This window comes from Emys orbicularis, chromosome 2 (genome assembly GCF_028017835.1).
Source record: "Emys orbicularis isolate rEmyOrb1 chromosome 2, rEmyOrb1.hap1, whole genome shotgun sequence".
NCBI classification, from domain to species: Eukaryota; Metazoa; Chordata; order Testudines; family Emydidae; genus Emys; species Emys orbicularis.
The window spans coordinates 157,793,050-157,814,058 of NC_088684.1; the positions used below are offsets into that span (position 1 = coordinate 157,793,050).

The 21,009-nt window shown below is 39.6% G+C and overlaps 1 protein-coding gene across 1 annotated transcript in view; it reads left to right on the top strand.

Annotated features, from left to right (window-relative positions):
- DNAH5 (dynein axonemal heavy chain 5) overlaps positions 1–21,009 on the top strand; it is a 248,587-nt gene that overhangs the window by 98,485 nt on the left and 129,093 nt on the right. The window contains exons 28-42 of the mRNA XM_065398374.1: positions 1,655–1,873; positions 2,746–2,808; positions 3,827–4,065; positions 5,088–5,328; positions 5,978–6,177; positions 7,373–7,526; positions 9,086–9,249; positions 9,785–9,941; positions 11,478–11,690; positions 12,096–12,320; positions 14,574–14,746; positions 16,539–16,717; positions 17,604–17,791; positions 18,545–18,739; positions 20,385–20,519. Of these exons, the coding sequence (XP_065254446.1) occupies positions 1,655–1,873; positions 2,746–2,808; positions 3,827–4,065; positions 5,088–5,328; positions 5,978–6,177; positions 7,373–7,526; positions 9,086–9,249; positions 9,785–9,941; positions 11,478–11,690; positions 12,096–12,320; positions 14,574–14,746; positions 16,539–16,717; positions 17,604–17,791; positions 18,545–18,739; positions 20,385–20,519 (2,745 nt within the window). The remainder of the gene's footprint in view (positions 1–1,654; positions 1,874–2,745; positions 2,809–3,826; positions 4,066–5,087; positions 5,329–5,977; positions 6,178–7,372; positions 7,527–9,085; positions 9,250–9,784; positions 9,942–11,477; positions 11,691–12,095; positions 12,321–14,573; positions 14,747–16,538; positions 16,718–17,603; positions 17,792–18,544; positions 18,740–20,384; positions 20,520–21,009) is intronic.

Consider the following 21,009-nt stretch of genomic DNA (forward strand, 5'->3'; position numbering starts at 1 on the left):
CTGTTTCACCATTAAAGCATGACCCTGTCCCAGTGCAGTTTTGTACAGTGTGGCTTATTGATGGCTACACCTCAAATAGAAGCTTCTGGCTTAAATTCCCAACCAGCAACCAACTATTTTGTGCTTCTGTTGTGCCTGCCTTTTGAATTCTTAGCTCTTTAGTTAGCTTACTGCATGTTTTCTACTTACCAGAGGTACTAGCAAGTCTACTCTCTTAGCTTGGATATATAAGGGGTGCATTTGCTGATGAAATGCTTGATTAGGACAACTGTTTTTCTATGTCAGTTTTCTCTAGAATAAACTTCAGCAATTTCTGAAGTGCAGTTTATAGCTGTAATTAAGGAAATATGCTAATGTGCTCCAAATATGGGTTGTGGACTGAAAATATTGCGTTTCATACATGATACTTTCAGTATCCCTGGAAGCTAGAAAGCATTCATGCATTTGTTAGAGGTGCAAATAACAGACATATTTGTTGATTCACAAACCAGTTTTTGGCTAGCTTTGTACCTTGGTGTACTCCTATACAACATCTTCCTTAGGAAAACTCATATCAAGATTGATTTTTAGTCCATTATTTGGTCTAAATTAAATGTTTTTCTTGGCTGTCATTAGTAGAGTACAGTTCCAGTCCCTCTTTCATCCATATTTTTGTTTGTAACAAAGAGTTACCCAAAGTTCTTAAAGTTCTAGAATGAAAATATATTAGACCAATTTAATTGGTTTCTGATTACTTTAGCTAGTTGTCGCAATGTAGCATATCAAAACAAAGCATCAATGGTACATATGAAAATTCAGGTACTCAGACACCACAGTATTGGAATCTATAGATGTGGGAGGGGGCAGAGTTGGGAGAGCAGGTAATAAAGCAGCTAATATACTTAATTGTCAATTCATACACCTACGATCTCTGGTAAATCTTGGCTGTGCTGGATTCCCACTACTCTTAGTGGTAGATAGCTGATACACCATTACCTCGATATAACGCGACCCGATATAACATGAATTCGGATATAACGCGGTAAAGCAGTGCTCCGGGGGGGCAGAGTTGCGCACTCCGGTGGATCAAAGCAAGTTCAATATAACACGGTTTCAACTATAACGCGGTAAGATTTTTTGGCTCCCGAGGACAGCGTTATATCGAGGTAGAGGTGTATTAGATTTAAGCATATATGCAAAAGAAGATCTGTTCAAGAGTGTTGGCTATTTTATTGTAAAATGTTTAGCTATTCCTCTCTTCCATGTATTACCGGTGGTAGTGCTGAATGTAGTCATAATAGTGGGTCAGTTCTGAAGCATAGCTTTAATTTAATTCTTCTTACACTTATTGCAATGAAAATGAATTTGTAGATTACATAGGCTCTTGTCATTATAACCAGCAAAGAATTTTAGAGGAAAAGGTTGAAACACAAACAAAAATCCATCAGAGCTGTGAAGAGGAAAAACAGTAGTTTTAATTTCTGTGTGATCATGGATTCCTGAATTTGTTGTTTATGCACAACTATATTAGCATAGCCTTCCTGCTTCTAAAAGATGCATCTGGCACTGTCTTCAGTCTCCCACATTTAAAATCTTGAGGATTTATATATGTATTTGTATAGAATATAGCATGTTCTGTACATGGTGGATATAGATGCAACCATTGTTCTGACAGGAATCCTATGCAATGTTAAACAAATATGAGCTGCTGGTGGCAAAGGAAGAGATGGAGAAGGTGGACACCCTGCGCTATATCTGGGAGAAGCTTCTGGTCCGGGCAAATGAAGTGCAGAATGAGCTAGTAGCTTTGCAGCCCAACTTCAGGGGAGAACTAATTAGCACTGTGGAGATATTCACTGAAGATTGTCATCAGTACTATGCAGACTACGACAAGGTATTAATCTGTGGAGTATTTCAAAAGAAAGAAACTTAAAAAAAACCAACAGCTTGGAAGTTCTCTGTGTGACCCTTGTAAACTCTGTGGTGTTCAACTTCATTGCAGAGTGATCATGGAGCACGAGAGTCAGTTCACTTTTTTTTCTGGAGCATGTGGTAGGGGTCATGATTTTTCAGCAAGGGAAGCTGGGGGCAAATGGGGATGATAGTTCAATGTTTCGGAGGCCAAGCTTATTGAATCGGGGGGAGGGATAGCTCAGTGGTTTGAGCATTGGCCTGCTAAATCCAGGGTTGTGAGTTCAATCCTTGAGGGGGCCACTTAGGGATGTGGGGCAAAATCAGTACTTGGTCCTGCTAGTGAAGACAGGGGGCTGGACTCAATGACCTTTCAGTTCTATGAGATAGGTATATCTCCATATAGTCTATATATATATTTTTATTATTAGTGCTTGTACTCCAGTTAGTGCAAGGTTTGTCTGGCATGTAGGAGGGTGGAAGCTTCTTGCACCCTCCCAATTTCATTGTTGCAAAGAAAACAGGCAGAGTCAGTCTCCAGTAAACCAGCTCACTAGTATCTGTACTCTCACCAGTAGAAGGGTATAGCCATGTGTACTTCTTAAAGGTCCTTCCCAATTCATTAAGTATGAAAAGTACTTGAATCCCCTTCTGTCACCCTTAGTCGTGTCAAGCACCTTTCCCTATGAATGGGCGTGCTGATCTCTCTGGTACTACTAGATATGAGTCAGGGTGGCAAAACTCAGTAGTAAAAACTATTAATGAAGTTAACACTTGAATAGACAGTGAAATCATATGTGCCAAATGCTTTATTTTTAAAATTGGTGAACAGCATCTTTAACTTTCTTCTTCCAGAATGGACCAATGGCGGTTGGTCTTGAGCCTCAGGAAGCCAGTGACAGGCTTATCATGTTCCAGGTATTCATTCCCAATTCAAAGACTTAATAAAAATGTCATGTAAGTAGCAAAAACATTTCAGTAAGTCAGAATTTTGCAGAATACTTAAATAAATTCTACAAGGCTATATAGCCTCATGCAATGGCCATAGTCCACTTAATTTTGCCTACTGGGATGAAAGTTTGTTGAAATTTTTTTGACATTAGCTAGCAAGGAATAATAAACAATTGAATAGCAAAAAATGGGTAACGTGCATCGTACATACAGAATTTGTATAATAAAACATAATTACTAAGCGCAGGTGTCCTGATTGGAGTCTAATTGTGCTGAGCATACACTTTGATATATCTGCATCTTTGGTCTCACTTTTTAATGCTCACTCCACACCACCAGGCTTTTGCCAAATCTTGCCACTTCTTTATATTATGCAACCCTCCCCCAAACATATGTACTCTTCACTACCCCTTCTGATAAAATGCTTCCACATGCCTTGATTAGTTTCCACTCTCATTATAGCAGTTTGCTTTATTGGGCCTCTGCTTCCCATGTTGCTCCCTCAAGTACAGCCAGAGTTCACAGGCAAAATGTGGTCTGCATTGTTAGGAAGGAAAAGCTACGACTTCCCTATTCAAATCCCTCACTTGAGGATTTGCACTTCAGACCCGAATCCTAGCTTTCAAGGCCCTGCAAACCTCACCTATGCCTTTATTTCTGCTCTTGCGTATCGTAACCAACCTTTCTCACTCTGTGCCACCAAAGATAACAATCCGACTGCTTTCTTCAATCCACCCCTCTGTTCCAGAAACAACCTTCTAACCTACCATGTAGGCTACCACTTACTTCTTCCATGAGGACTTCAAACACAGGCTCTACTTAGTGTCCCATTTTTATTTAAACATAACTTTCTAACCATCCTTTGCATCTCCCTGTGTCTCTTGTCTGCCTTTTTAGGCGATAGATGCTTGTGAGCAGGGGCTGTGTTTTCTTTTGTAGAGCTCTGAGCATAATACTAGCATTTGCATCTATATATTTTTATTAGAACCGATTTGACAGCCTCTATAGAAAATACATTACCTACACTGGTGGGGAAGAACTTTTTGGTTTGCCTGTTACCCAGTATCCTCAGCTACTTGAGATAAAGAAGCAGCTGACCCTGCTACAGAAACTTTACAGCCTGTACAACAATGTTATTGACACGGTCAATGGCTACTATGATATCCTCTGGTCAGAAGTTAACATTGCGAAAATAAATAATGAACTTCTGGAGTTTCAGAACAGGTAAGGAAGTGTTGAAGTGTGTACAGATTGTTAAGCTGGGTGTTTTTACTTGTTGAATAATGGTATGGATTGCCTTTCACTCACTATACATAGATAAGCATGTTCTTGCTCTTTAAAATTTAGTTGAAATCTTCCACTTTTCTCTCTTTACTATCTTCACCAAAGAGGGAGTAGTTTACCAATTGAGAGTTAAAGGATTCTTGTTCCTTGGGAGTTTTTTTTCCAAGTAACAAATAATTTCCTTGTGTCTAGAGGGCAAATTTGGAATTGATAATTACTTTTCTCTAGTTGAAAGATGGTTACATTTTTCTGAAATACAAATGAAATAATTTAAATTAACTTTCCACTGCAAAGAACCCCTTCAGTAACCTACTGGGTTGCTGCTGTGTAACCCAACACTTTTCCTATCTAACAGGGGCTGACATACGTGTACAGAATAGAAGCTCTTGTCAAACAGGGAATTGAGTGAGTTTAAGAATCAAACCTGATTATCCTGCACATCCAGGCAGAATACTGCCACTAAGTTACCCCATAATCAGTAGTATTGGTCAAAAGTTTGGGGAAGGAGAATGTTTGAGAAAATTTAAACTCTTTGCCATTTTTGAAATTTGGCAAACGTTGATTGAAAAATAAAAATAACTTAAAAGGAATTCCAGAGTTGTATGTGGTGAAGAAATATTACTGGGATAATAGTTGTTATAATGTAGTAAAGTGGCTCATAGATGGAGTAACAGACAGTTAAAATGTTCTTTGTAAGGGTAGTACGATTGTTCAGCTGAACTCCTTAGAACAGGTGTGTAGTCTTCCCTGATCTGCAGCCAGTGAAATAGGCTGATGGGGGAAAAAACAGGTTCTCCTAAAGCACATGTATAATTACTAAGTTCAGGGAACTTAAATTAAACTCTACTTTAACTTCAGAAATATGTTGTGCCATTGCTGTTGCCTTGTTACCTTAGCTAATTCAGTAACATAAAGGAATATCTGAAATGCTTTAAAAAAGTTAACTGATTGTATATATGCAGGTGTCGCAAACTTCCTCGTGCTTTAAAGGAATGGCAGGCATTTTTGGATCTAAAGAAGACAATTGATGATTTCAATGAGTGCTGCCCTTTGCTTGAGCTTATGTCAAATAAGGCCATGATGGCTCGGCACTGGAAGAGGATTACAGATCTCACTGAACACAGCTTTGAGGTGGAAAGCGAAACCTTCAAATTGAGGAATATCATGGAAGCACCTCTGCTGAAATATAAAGAGGAAATTGAGGTATTTGTTAGAGTGGCACAGAAATGAACAGTTAACACTTTTCAAGGCATTGTAATAGCCTTAGTATGACATTTTTCATAGTAGTTAAATAGAAGGAATCCATACATCCTTCAGCAACTCTCACATACTCAAAACCACACTAAGGTATCCTTTCTAAATACTCACCCCATTCCTGAGGTTTCCCTTGAATTTCTTTTATGAAGTAACGAAGCCTTAACATTACTGAGCTGGCCATCCTGTCCCTACCACTAGTAGAAATACTGTGGTGAAAGATGATCTTGAGAAACTGTAGGTAGGTAGATTTCTTTTGTATAGCCTCTCAGCCTTTTGTATCCTTAAACTGGAGTTAAACAGCTGGTCTGGCTGCCAGGAATGAACAGAGTAGCTCTCTACCTTCTCATGTAACTCATTTGTAGAAGGATTGCAGTATCAAAGTTCCTGCCTTTTTCAGGAGTATTACTTTTAAGATGAATATGAATAAAGAGGTTTCCATTATTTTTGCACGTGAAAAGTATCTCGGTAGTCTTAACACTTACTGATTTATGTTAACCATCTAGCCTAGCTAATGCTCATGGAGAGAGAGTAGAATGGGGATGCATGAGGCTGAGCTGAAAGAGCTTCTCATATTAACTGGCTATTTATTTACTAGGATATTTGCATCAGTGCGGTGAAGGAGAGAGACATTGAGCAGAAGCTGAAACAGGTGATTGCTGAGTGGGACAACAAAACTTTCACCTTTGCCAACTTTAAAACTCGTGGTGAGCTGCTCTTGAGAGGAGACAGCACTTCAGAAACGATTGCTAGCATGGAGGATAGCTTGATGGTTCTGGGCTCTCTCTTGAGCAACAGGTAACAGCAGAAGGGATTCATTATTAGCAAAACACTTTGGCTTATTAGATAAAGTTGCCCCTTCCAACATAAAAGGAAAAATTGGAAAATAAATACAGAAATACCACTAGTATATTAATGCTAAACATTTCCCTATTAGTACAAATGAAGGCCCCATCCTGAAAGCTGCCCTAGGCAGGTGGTCAGCTTTGCCCCTGCAGAGTCATATTGATCTCAGCGGGGCTCCATGTAGGTATAAACACATATCCATGGTACAGGATCGGAACCTAAAGGCTTAACAATTCTTTTAATCTGTGCATGATCCCCTGACTTCCTTGGAACCTAATTGCATGGACTGAGGACCATATATGGTTCCAAGAACTTCTTATGTAAAATATCTGTACAGTTTACAGGACATAACTAATCCATGTTAAGTTTCATGTGTGGTTAGAGTATAAAATGCTATCTCAATGATGTGTGTTAATTTTAAAATTTGAAAAGATAGGGTTCATTGTAGATCTTTGTATAAAGAGAATTGGCTGTTGTCCACTTCTAGAGGAACTTTTCTTTGGATGGAAAACTTGTTTTCTTGCATGCCAGTCCGGATTTCTATATTTTATAACAACTCAACAATATAATGCAAAAATGATGCAAGAGTCAGGGGAATCTTGGATGTCTGGTTGCTAAGGACCTATCAATTAAGTGAGATTGTGGCTAGACGATGGTGGCAATCTTGGGGTTTCTGACACTTTTCAATCTGTAATGTAATTACAGATCACAGTAATTACAGATTACTTCCTTATTCACAGATAGCTGTATTAACTTTCATTATGTAAGCTGCTAGAGGGAAAAAAAATTACTAAAATAATTGTTGACCCTTCAATGTCCCTAGAGTAGTTCACATTGCCTATATTTATGTATCCAGGGCTTTTGAAAGATTCTGGATCAAGTCCTGCTTTACTTACTCACTTTAACATTCCCATTGGAGTCCAGGGACTATTGATGAGCAGGAATTGACGCTGGAAAAAACTGTATATAGAAGACCTTAAGTCAGTGTAGCATATTATCATATGGGGGCGGGGAGTGAGTGCTGTCCAATTTACATAAGGCATGCATTTTCCCCACTTAGTACGTCATGTGCTTGATAAGGCCTAAACATGCTTTAAAAATCATAGTTTTCTTTTTTAATAGCAGCAACTTTATGCATTTTTTTTAGGTACAACATCCCATTCAAGGCGCAGATCCAAAAATGGGTACACTACCTTTCCAGCACAACAGACATAATTGAGAACTGGATGACAGTGCAGAACTTATGGATTTATTTGGAAGCTGTTTTTGTGGGCGGAGACATTGCGAAGCAGCTTCCAAAGGTTTTTGAATAGCTACTTTCTTTTAACTCTACTTTCTAAATACACAGCTGGATTAGTTTAAAAAATGACTGAGGCATTTTCTATAACTGTAGGTTTCAGCATTCCTGCTTTGCCATCTTCCTACCCTCAGGCCTTTTTTTAATGTGGGCAGAGGGGTAAGGTTTGTGGAGAGAACAGCGTGTAAAGCTGAAATCCATTTTTAAAAAGTACTAGATAGGGGTTTTGAACTATGATGTGATAATCTTTACTCAGGATCTTAAAATGATTGATTGTACTGGTTTTGTTGAAATAAAGGCATACACAAAACCAAATATTAACTTCTTTGAGAAACAAATTTTGGGCCTCACATCTGGTGCAGTTTACATTGACATGAATTGGGCCATTGATTATTAGCTTCCTCTCATCATAGATGTCTGCCATACCTTACTGTGGACAACTAGTAAAGTGATAGTTTATATGTATTAATATTGAAAAGAGTGCATGATTATCTGTCTATTGAAAGCAATATTTTTATTTACTTTTTTGCATCATCTTAAGTGTTACTATAATCAAAATTCACTTTTTGTTTGCACAACTTGCACCACACGTTGCATATTCAGGTTAATTCCAAGTGCAAATCCAATAATTAGGAGCACAGGCAATTGCACTTGAACAAACAATTTCATTGTTCTGATACAAAACAAATGTAACTTCAGCAGTTGCTTCATAAACTTCAGCACAGCAGATAATGCAGCCATTCATGAAGTCATGTAAAAACAGCAAATGATCAAAGTATATATATGTGTGTGTGTGTGTGTGTGTGTGTGTGTGTGTGTGTGTATATAATATTTTGTATATCCTCTATCATTTAAAAATAGTATATTCTTAATGTGAAATCAGATTGGATAAAGAATCCATATACCATCTGAGCTTCTCACTGTTAATTTTGTGAGTGAAACTTATCTGAGATGTATTTGCCTATGGGATAGTCTAAGTCCCATTGTTGGGTACATACTAAAACTAGACTGAGTATAACATGGAGTGTACAATTGAGAACATTACTGTACTGGTGGGGAGGTAAACTAAATTAGATGACCCTGTAGGCTTTTTCATGTCTAGACTGTTACTTAGTTACTAATATTTGTTACAGGTGTCCACTCATCTTTCAAACTAAAAAGGGCATACAGTTCTGGTGGGAGTCGTCCTCTTCTAACATTTCTCCTAGTTTCTTTAATTTTAAAATTAACATTACTTTTTGGAAAGTAATATACATTTGGGGTACTCTGTTAAACATGATGGATCTAAATGCTGGCAACTGAGCAGTCCTGCTTCCTTCCGTGAGGAGGGAAGGGAAATGTTGGGTTCAATGCCAGAGCCTTGAAAACTAACTGTAAAAGCTTTGACAGAGAATACCTAGCCTGTATTATACCTACCAAAGTTGACATTCTGTGGGGATAGTTGACAAAATCTGAGTGGTCTGGAGATTAGTTTTAGCAGCATTCATGAATTCAGAATTCATTCTATCTGAATTGAAGATCTCAGTTATGTAGATGACCTGCTTTCCCCTCCTTTCCCCATAGGAAGCCAAGCGTTTCTCTAACATAGATAAATCATGGGTGAAGATCTTGACGCGGGCCCATGAGATGCCAAATGTGGTCCAATGCTGTGTTGGAGATGAAACCATGGGGCAGCTTCTGCCACACTTGTTAGAACAGCTCGAAATCTGTCAGAAGTCACTTACAGGGTAAGACTGTTAATAGGGTACAACTCCAAGAAAATGGTGATAAGTAGCACAACCACAGGACTAGACAACAGAATGATTCCTTCAGTGCTTTTCTCTTGCATTGGGCCCAGGGCTGCAGGCTTATTTTCTGTGCATCCATGTAAGGAGAGGGTGCAAGTTAGTCCATAACTTAATTTTGAAGTAAAGGAAGCCTGACATGGAGTTCATTAGCAACACTTTCAACAAATGCATCCAACTTCAGCAAGCTAGAACTGCACTCTTAAATTTTAATTACTATTCTGAGTGATCTGTAACCTCCACTGGCTTTGTGCAGTGAGATAATCTGTAATTCCAAATGGTAACATCAAAGCAGAATCTTAACCCATCGGGGCACAGTTGGTCTGAACTGCTATTATTACCACTAATGAAAACTGTATTAATGTGTTGTGTTGAGAAAACTTTGGTCTCTCATCACCAAAGGGATAAGATGAAGCTCACCTTATGAAGGCAGTGCTGAATAAATTACCACCATGAGGCTTGTTTCTTTTAAACTCAGGTACCTTGAGAAAAAACGACTTTCCTTTCCTCGGTTCTTCTTTGTGTCGGACCCTGCTCTCTTGGAGATACTTGGCCAGGCATCAGACTCTCACACTATACAGGCTCACCTGCTGAATGTCTTTGACAACATTAAAACTGTCAGGTTCCATGAAAAGGTGGGCACTGCTCTAATCTTGCCACACTTGTCTTGCAAATTGGCAAGCAATGCACAGTGTTTGTTAAATGCAAAGTTATACGGGTAAATGGTCCATGCACCAGATCCACAAAGAATCTTGAGTGCCCTAGTGCTGATTAGACTTTTTCCTCAGGGGACTTGGGTTCCGAATCTTAGCTCACATAACAAATTAATTGTGTGTAGAGAGGATGGTAGTTCAGAAACTTGCACCTATATTTTGGCTTAGGAACATGACATCATGTTAGCGGTTTTAAACACTGACACTTTCTTCACAGGAGATTAGACTTTTGAAAACACACATCTGTCATGCAAAAGAGAAACTTATGTTCTATTATAAAATTTCCCCTGCGTTTCCAATGAAATAGAACTAGATTGCCACAAGTATGTGCCCTGTGTGTGTATATCATTTTTTTGGTTAGAAATAATTTTCTCCCTATCTAGGTTATCCCCACCCACGATATCACTTGCAAAACTTAAAACCAATCACTTTCCAGTTGACCTTTGAAGCCCAGGTGTTAGAGTTAGAAAACAGGCAAAACAAGAATGGCTGTCTTGTATTTTTTATGAAGACAGACCTGTAAAGGCCAAGTGTTTAATATCTGTGACAGTTAACTACTGGGATTTTAGGTTATTTCCCATCTCCTCCCTATTCCAAACAAAGCACACTTTTCCACTCAAGGTAAATAGTATCACGAGTTCACTAGTTACATTCTGGGGAGGTTTGTACTGGTATTGGCATGTTCCTAGAGCAGCCCTGGTAGTTATGGGAATACTGGGACTGCAAGTATGTCCACCTGTGGGGGTGTACAATGTAAGAAGTCTTTTTGCATTCTGATTTCACCCTTAGCAAATCTACTGGGGATAGGGAAACAGTGAGAAACTGAGCCTTTAGGTTTTTGGTGGGGAGACTTACAAAAATGACTACAGATTTCACAAGCACAAATCCTATTGCTTTGTGTACTGAAGACCTCAGGAGCTTTAAAAAAATCCCTCTTGTAGATTAAGTATAATCTTGAAGTTAAGGCATTGAATTAATACTCAGACACTGATTTGGCTTCTGACTCTGCAAGTGATTGTCTGTGTGACTTTGGACAAGTTCCTTAATCACTCAGTTCCTCAGCATCCCACTCTTGGTCTGTTTTTCAGTTTAAGACTTTAAGCGTAGTGAGTGCATCCGTATAGTGCCTAGATCATTGGGGTCTCTAGGCACTAACATGAAAATAGAAGTAAAACTTAACAAGTGAGATCATCTTACAGCCTGTTATTCATTTGAAAGTTTGCTTCAGTTACTGCTAAAACACTGTTAAAGGAAACCCTGGTTCTGAATAAGCCCTACCAGGATCAGTAGTTATTAATTCGTTACTGTGGCTATTTTCTTTTGGCAGGTACAACCTGACCTGTTCAATAAATTACCAGGATTAAAAATAGTTAATTGTGTTGTGGAGATGTTGGAGAAATGACAAGCTCATAGCAATAATGTTCTGTATATTACAATGTATTTTTTGGTTTCAACTAGATATATGATCGCATTCTATCAATTTGTTCTCGAGAGGGTGAGACAATTGAATTGGATAAACCTGTAATGGCTGAGGGTAATGTGGAAGTCTGGCTCAATTCTCTCTTAAAGGAATCCCAGTCCTCATTACATATTGTCATTCGCCAGGCAGCCATGGATATCCAGGAAACTGGATTCCAGTTGATTGAATTTCTTTCTTCTTTCCCAGCCCAGGTAAGCTTATTAAAATGGGTGAAGAGCTAATAAATAAAGCTAATAAAATGATTTGTAAAGCCTTTTGAGATCTACTAATAAACAGCACTATAACAGTGCAAATATATTAGTGGGATTAGGAGAAAATAAGTTTGAGTGAACCTTGATTAAAAAAATATGTCATCCTCAGATGTGTGCCGCTCCTGTTGATTTTTCAAAAGGCATCACATTTGTACACCAAATAGATCTAGACTTGGGATATAAACTCACATTAGTTTTACTTCTCTGATGAAGGCATGAGTTACACCTTTTAATAAATTAAGTATTTAATTTTATTGAGTAATTTATTAAGTATTAATAGAAAAGCATATTTATGTATGCTAACTGAAAAAACGTCACAGAGCATACTGTTTGTTTTTTCACAAGGTTGGGTTATTGGGGATCCAAATGATTTGGACAAGAGACTCAGAAGAGGCATTGACTAATGCCAGATATGATAAAAAAATAATGCAGAAGACAAACCAATCTTTCTTAGACCTGCTGAACACTCTGATAGACATGACAACCAAAGACCTCAGTCCAGTGGAGCGAATTAAATATGAGACACTAATCACTATCCACGTGCACCAGAGGGACATCTTTGATGATCTGGTAAGCGTTCAGTGTAGCCTTTTGTGTGCTGTCACAGTATTATATTTAAACATGGCTCTATGGCTGCTGAATATGCCCTTTCAAACATTAAAATGATATGCACGCCTACATCTAGTGGTTGATTTTCCATTTCATTCCTGTGATGTTTGGTGTTGGGATACTGTGAGGAAGCTTGCACTACTGCAGCCCAGGTTATAGTTGATCCATGGATAAATTAAGGGTTTTGTTACTTCACAGGCAGTAAAATAATTTGGAAACTATAAAAAACGAATCAGGCTACTAGACTTCAGGATTGTAAGAAAAAATATTGGCAGACAAAGATGACTTCTACTACTTGGTCTTGTTAGAAAAATAGGCCTTGCTTTTACAATTGCTGACGTGAGGGTTTAAGAGTTCATTTCCACTGATAAAATGTCAGGGTTGAGACAAGATTAAACACAGCTAATTTGCATTGATGGAAAGAGACCAAGATACAACTCCAGGTGTGTGTCAATTCAAGATCAATGCCTGTGGTGAATGGTCAACCCTGGGACAATTTTTTACCAAATGCTATATAAATTCTGCAAGTGTTCAATACATTTCTGAGTGCAATTCTGTGGATTATCAACTGAGGTTCCAAGAATAAACTGAATGGAGCTAGCATAAAACTTCACAAAGGATGGGAAGAGGATGGAAACTAATGATGTCAAATTCACAACACTAAACCTAAAACAAAGGGCTGAAATCTCATTGACTAACACACTTACATCCACGTAGTCACTTCACACGGGCAGAGCAGCCTAATGGGATGAGATGGTGGGGGAGGGCTTAGTATAAATTACAGCTCAGGCCAAAAAGTATCCATTGACTTTATAATAAATGAAGCATTTTTTTTACTACGTGGTGCTGCTAGGCCAAATATCGTTGTGTGACGTTGTGCTCCCTTTCTTGGTGGGGATGGGGTAGCACAAGCAGGCAGTGGAATGATGACACAGGCACAAGCTAAGTAACAACAGAACATGAAGAGAACAAAGGCAATTCCCCTCCTGATGCTTGCTCTCACAAAACCCTTCCACTTTTCCACAGGCAGGAAACACCTCATCCTCTGACCTTTCTTTCAGGGTTACTTCCTCTAGTGATGAAGCACACCCTTTAGGGATTGTCTGTGGATGTGCCACACACACAGATCCAGCCAACACAGTAACTCAGTTACAATAGTTTTCCCCCTTGCAATTCTGAGATGTATGCATATCTCTACAATATAGATAATAGTTCTGTAGAAATATTGGCTTATGTTGGTTGTAAGATTAATAAATTGCACCTCTCATCTGCTGCATCCATGGTACTCCAGAATGAGACAGATATTGTAAAAGGAAAACAAAACTGCTTGTTCTGGAAAGAAACCTGGAGATTTTTTTTCAAACCTTCAGGAGGTCATAAGAGAACTTGCCAACTGTACATAAATTACCACCCAAGGGGTGCTCAGATTTTCAAAGTCTAAAGAAACCTGTGGGAGCTTATATTACTCCATTGCTTTGGGGGATCTCGAGAAAGAAGGATGTGGCTACCCTTTCCTCTCCCCTTTAGCCAGTCAAAACCCACCTTTCTCTACTTCCACCAACCTTTCCTATTTAGGAATAAAAATAAGTACATTTTAGATAAGGGATAATTTGGGAGAGAATCCCCCCAAAGTCTCATCTTTACAGGACAGCTTTCCTTTTTTAACCACTTCTCTGTCACCGTTTTTACTGTATCTGAACACTGTAGCATCCGCATGCAAAAAAGATCTTGTTCTAAGTCCTACCTCATTCCTTGAAATTCTTCTCTACTCCCTCCCTCTTTCTGATCTGGTGGCATTTTACATGCTCTTTGCACAGGTGTGAGCCTCCAAGGTGGAAGGCAGTAGAGAATCAGGTTCTTAGACTCCTAAAAATCATATAATCAAATGGTAGCTGGACTGAATGAGCCCTCCATCTTTCCAAGACAGAATTCCATGCTCTTTAGCTGTGTTTAGGACTTTTGGAAAATATCATAGTCTGAGGTCACTAGATTCCATGGTGCCCCTCCAAAAAACTTTGGCCCAAAATTCTGCTCCCATTACACAGCAAGTGTGTGTAATGTTGCTAGCTGCTGCAGGTCACTGCTGAATTGACTGAATTTCCAGTGGTGCTCTAATCTGGCTTTTGGAGATCTGCTAACATAATGTGCTATATACATGCAAAATGCCTATTTTAATCAGTTAGCTCTGTTAAGGATTTTTTTTTATTTTCCTAGTGCCGTATGCACGTCAAGAGCCCTACAGACTTTGAGTGGTTGAAACAATGTAGATTTTACTTCAAAGAAGATTCCGACAAGATGATGATTAACATCACTGATGTGGGTTTTACATACCAGAATGAATTCTTAGGCTGTACTGACAGGCTTGTCATAACTCCTCTCACTGACCGGTAACAAAGTTCGATTACTTACCCAAACGTTCATAGTTTTTGGCTTCTCACCACAGGATTGTCTCAAAGTTTTGCTTATTTGGGGCCAAATTTTGTTCTGATTTATGTCCTGTTCAGTCTTGCATTCACTGGGTTTGCATGACCTGGGAATCAAGGCATAATTTTTGTTCTTTTCCTTTACAGTATGTAATAATGTTCAGAAATTCAGGATTACTTCTGTATGCTGTGTTAGTCTTTATGTTGGCTGATATGTGACATAAAACAGCTACGTTATTTAGAGGAAAGTTAACACAAGTAGTCTAGTTTGAAAAAAAAATGAGAATAAATAATTGAGTTAAATTCCACATGAAAATGCCCATGAATGCTGATCAGATTTAGCCACAAACTTAAGTTCCTATTGTGCAATAAAATCTGAGAGCTGAAGTCAGCGTGGATCTGCTTGGAAGTAGGGGTCCACCTGCATGACTGTGATGACAGGATGAATCCTTGATGAACCCAAAATAACCAACATGAACTTCTCTATTTTTTGCTGTCTCAAGCATCTGTAAGTTCTTCATCTGACTTTGTTATTGGGCCAATTTCACTGAATCGGAATTTGCATCAGGTCACACCATAGACCAGGGGTGGGCAAACTTTTTGGCCCAAGGGTGACATCTGCATAGGGAAATTGTATGCAGGGCCATGAATGTAGGGCTGGGGCAAGGGTGCAGGAGGGAGTGCATGGTGTGAGAGGGGGTGCGGTGTGCAGGAAGGAACTCAGGGCAAGGGGTTGGGGTGCAGGAGGGGGCTCAGGGCAGGGGGTTGGGGGGCAAGAGGGGTGCGTCAGGGCTCAAGGCAGGGGGTTGGGGTGCAGGGGGGGGGGTGCAGGAGGGGTTCGAGGTGCAGGCTCTGGTCTGGCACCGCTTACCTCAAGTGGCTCCGGGGTGGCAGCGGCGCGCAGTGGGGCTAAGGCAGACTCCCTGCCTGCCCTGGCTCTGCCCGGCTCCCGGAAGTGGCCAGCATGTCCAGCAGTGGCTACTGGGGGTGGGGTGGAGCAGGCAGCTCTGCCGTGCACTGCCCTCCCTGTGGGTATCACCCCCAAAGCTCCCACTGGCCGCGGTTCCCCATTCCTGGCCAATGGGAGCTGAAGGGGGAGGTGCCTGCAGGCAAGGACAGCGCATGGAGCCCTCTGCCTCCCCACATCCCCCAGGAGCTGCAGGGACGTGGTACTGGCTTCTGCCGGGAGTGCCACGGGGCTGGCAATCCCTGATGGGCTGGATCCGGCCCGTGGGCCATGGTTTGCCCTCCCCTGTCATAGACTCATAAGAGTGAAAGATGGAAAAGATATAATACATCTCACTGTCCTAGAGGTGAATACAGGATTTTGCTTCACCATACATATTACCTAATTTGTGAGTCACTTCAGCTAAAGTAATTGGAGCAATTGGGCAAGGTAAAATTGTTGAAGCTGGTGTTCTGGAGCTGTTGTATATTCCTTCCTCATGAGCTTCCACTTACCAACTGACATCCCCCTCAATCTTCTCCCCCTACTGTGCACAGGCTGAGATGATAAGGTGGCTCTGAAGTGGCCAGTAAAAAGCACCAAAGACTGCTGATGTGGAGCATTTCTCCTCAAATAAATTGGAGGATATCTCTCCCACAGCAGAAATGCTAATGAAGCTTGTTAATTGAGGGCTTTCCTTGTGCCCAAACTGGGCCTCAAATCACACTGATGCATTTTTCAGTTAGGTCATCAAGCAGATGTGGGTACCTGAACAATGCAAATACCTAATAACAGTCTGTTTCCGTGTAGATGTTACATCACTTTGGCTCAGGCCCTGGGAATGAACATGGGTGGAGCACCTGCTGGACCTGCAGGGACAGGCAAAACCGAAACTACTAAAGATATGGGAAGATGCCTTGGTAAATATGTAGTAGTCTTCAACTGTTCAGACCAGATGGATTTCAGAGGACTAGGAAGAATCTTCAAAGGTGAGAATTCCCATGCCTAGAAGTCCCAAATTGAGACACCCCTTTGTAAAACAAGATCTAGTACATACTTACCAGTTATGGCCTACTGTTTACATTAGTGGTCAGTATTTTACAATAACAGTGTTTCTCATGTAGACCAGCTTCAAAGACAACAGAAAGGTCCCTGTATTATTAGTGGTATTTTTTCTTATTAAAAGGATATGGCTCAACAGAAACCTTTCTGACTAGGTTTTGTGGTGACTTATCTAAAAAGAAATTTGACTTTTATTCTTCCAAAAACAAATGTCATTCCGTTTTATAACACTGACTACATGAGATGCAAAAACAAAACAAAATATCCATATTCCTTTAATACTAACTTAGCCTCTTCGAAAAATAAACAAACGTTTTTAGGTTAAACAGTTTGTAAATACTAAAGTCAAAGGCTGTTGAATTGGTTGTGAAATTGGTATGAAAACAGGATGCAATCTGACTTGCCATGTTGTATAAAATCTTTACTTTAAATTCTTCACAAACAATATCACTTCAAAGAAGCTGATCAAGTACAAAAGGCTCTGTAAGGGCAAGGCTAATGTTGTCAAACACTGTGTACAGTTCATTAATGTTGGGAGAAAGTCTAGGTTATTTCTTTTGTGCCAGCAATTGGTTGTCCCAGTGGGCGATGGTAGGTGCAAAATTAGCAACCAAATTAAGACCTCTAAATATCTTTTTACAAGCTGTTCTGTTATTTGCACCTTACCTAGTTTCTCCTTGGTTAATTTTGGAAAACTGGTTTCAAAGTTGGGTTGATTTTCATCTTCTTTCCAAGTCAAGACAACTTTGCTGTTTCTTAATCCTCTGATATGAGCTTTCCATTAGACTGTTCAGAGGTTTCTTTCTGTTCAAGGTCTTGCTCAGTCTGGCTCCTGGGGCTGCTTTGATGAATTTAACCGTATCGACTTACCTGTATTATCAGTAGCTGCACAGCAAATTGCAATTGTGTTGACATGTAAGAAGGAGCGTAAAAAGAACTTTATATTTACTGATGGAGATAATGTGGAAATGAACCCTGAATTTGGAATATTTCTTACTATGGTAGGTATTCTGAGGGGGTGTGAGATTTCAGTGATAATACCACACTTAAAATTACTTACTTACTCACTGCTTACAATTTGGTACGTTTACTGTACTTACTAACCCCCTGGTGCTGAAGTCACTAGTCTCCTAAAACTAATTTCCAATTTGAGAAGTAATCCTTGTTAGAAAACTGATTTACAGGGTTGAATCTCAATGATTCCAGATCAAATGTGCACAATTCACTGGTAAACCTATTTGTACTAGTTTATACCCATTCAGACTCAACCTGAGATTTGAAAGTCAACTAGTGATATTTATTCTTGTGACCTATAATCTGTGTGTTGCTTGCTAAATTATACCCTCTGATACCTGTGTAACAAGATTACCTTGAACAGGTTGGCACAAGTGTAGCTGATTAAAACTGGGTAAATAATTCTGGTGCACAAGAAGAAATAAAATCCAGCTCTTACCTGTTTAGCTGTGTTAGCTATGCAAGGCTAAAGGGAATAAGAAGTACTAAGACAAAGTAGTCAGTAATCAGACATGACTCCATATGTGCATTTTCAGTCATGTCTGTGGGTACTTCAGAGTGCAAACATGTATTAAAGCCAAACTCTGATAGTATATCAAAAATCCTGTGTAGAGTTTGTAACAAATACTTTATCTAATAATAATAGTTAATCTTTTGTTCTAACTTCTGTAGAAGTATCTTTGCTTATTTATCTTGTTACATTCAATGAAGTCAACTACAAACTCTTTCCTCATAATCAGAACCCAGGATATGCTGGGCGACAAGAGTTGCCTGAAAACTTGAAGATAAACTTCCGTTCAGTGGCCATGATGGTTCCTGATCGTCAGATAATAATTCGTGTCAAACTGGCTAGCTGTGGATTCATAGATAACATTGTACTGGCAAGGAAATTCTTCACTCTGTACAAGCTGTGTGAGGAGCAGCTATCTAAGCAGGTGAAGCTTTCAGAAAACCACCATTCGAAAGACTTTTAATCTAATATTTAAGACTGGAGAGTTAGAGCAGAGAAGTGGGGGCTAATTGGTGTTCATCAACACAAACAGGAATTGTCACCTGGTGTTGGTGCTCTCTGTTTTCCATGAGGTTTACCTTCTATTCTGGGTTTACTGCTTTCTGTGCAAAGAGGTGAGACTGAGCCATACCCCATTTACGATGCAAATGTGGCTCTAATGAGCAGAGGCAGATTAATACTAACAGGAGTTTATATGTTCGCAAATGCTTGCTCTGTAAAGCAATAGTTCAAGGATCTAGTTTATTTTATGCTTCCTAGTTTAGTAATGTATGTTCAGGAATTCTTCTTTTAAGAAGTGACGTCTGTCACAGTGCCCACCATGTATCGAAGGATGCCTTCTAAATAAAAGTAAACTCAATCAGTCCCTGCTTTCCCCCAAAAGGCCCCATAACAAACAAAAGCACCTCCTGCAAAAGTGTTCAAGGCACTCATGCTTCTATCCTTCAAATTCCACCTCATTGATTTCGTACTCCATGGGGATCCCAGAAAACACTGGCCTCCTCTCCATGGAGATAGCAAACTTGTGTGAAGTAAGGGTCCATCCTCAGGCCTCATGGATTCTACCTTAAAGCACTTCTGTAGATGAACTGTGAAGGGGATTCTATATAGTCTCCCTTCCTCCCAGAACACTGGAAGGGTTTTGGTAGCTGGCCTTGACCAAAGACCTCAAGGCATCCTCATGGAGGAACTTCTGCCACCTAAATCATGGAGAAAAAACACTTAATTTACTCATTGTGGTTCATACTGTACATCTTTGCCATGAACGAGTTTTTAAATACTGAGTCAAATTCTGCCCTGACTTGCATCCTGAACAAACCAGATTGTTTGTTTACTAGCATGTGTACATGAGGTGGATATCTTTTAATTTATGTTCATAAATCAAATATGGGTAATGGGAGAGTGACCTTTTTTGTACCTAAATGGACTGGTCGCCTAGCCCACAACAGTGGTGTAAACTAATATAAATACTGCTACTCTTAATTTCAAAATGGTCAAACTAAACCGGAATCTTGGCCTTCATTACCATTAAGTGAAAGTGTACTTTAATATAAAAGAGCAAGACAAAGAAAAAACATGACTTTACCCCTCCACTGAGGTGTCCTATGAATACTATTACTGCTACAGTACTTCAGGTTCTGATCAAGTATCTATTGCTGTTAAACTTAGTTTGCTACTGCCATGAACCTTAACCCTTCTACATGGCACTCATGCTTTGAGAGCAAGAAAAACAGCTTTTTTGGAGATTATTACCTCATTTGATGATAAAATTTGGCACTGAAATTGAGCTTCTCATTCATAGATCTGTGCTTTACAGAGGTGGGTAAATATCATAATCCCCATTTAACAGATGGGCAAACTGCAACACAGAGGTGAGGTAACTTGTGCAAGGCCATGCAATCAAAAGGCAATCTGTATACTGGAAGTCAGGTGGACTTATACAGTAGAGGTGCCCCCAGCTTTGTTACATTTGCTATGAATCTTTTTCCTGCATGGAGAAAATAAACTGCTAAATCAATATGTTAAGAAAGGTGGACTGTTTAATTTTTCAAACTTATCACACCTCTTAGGTGCATTATGACTTTGGTTTGAGGAATATATTGTCAGTGCTGCGCACGCTGGGGGCAGCAAAAAGAGCAAACCCCGCTGATACAGAATCTACTATTGTCATGCGTGTTCTGAGAGATATGAACCTTTCTAAATTGGTAAGTCATGTAGATCTAAATGTTGTGTAATTGTCTTTCTGTCAAACATCTAATTTTCTTATTTGATAAACCAATGTATAAACTGACAGTCAAGAGGGCCGCTTTAAGATTGGATGAGGCTCTGTGTGATCTGGTTGTTCAGATACCGTTCTGAACAGTGGTTCAGAAATGCTCCATCTTCTTGTTGGCATGATTCAGGTTTTGTCGTGGCTCTTCTGTCTCTGTAGGCAACCTCCTCATTCCCATGGTTTCAACTACTGCTTCTAGGAAGTGATTCCCAGCTATGCTTCTCCACACTTGAGTTGTAGTCTTCTGTCCAGTTCTTATCTCAAGCTGGGTATGGTGCCATCTGGAGGTCCAACCACTATTTCAAAAGCAAAGTGTTCAAAACTGAATAATTTTGATTTCCTTCTAATTTCTCTCCATCACTTCCTTACTCTGTCACTGACAAAACTGTATTACAATTACCATGCCACAGACTTGCACCCTT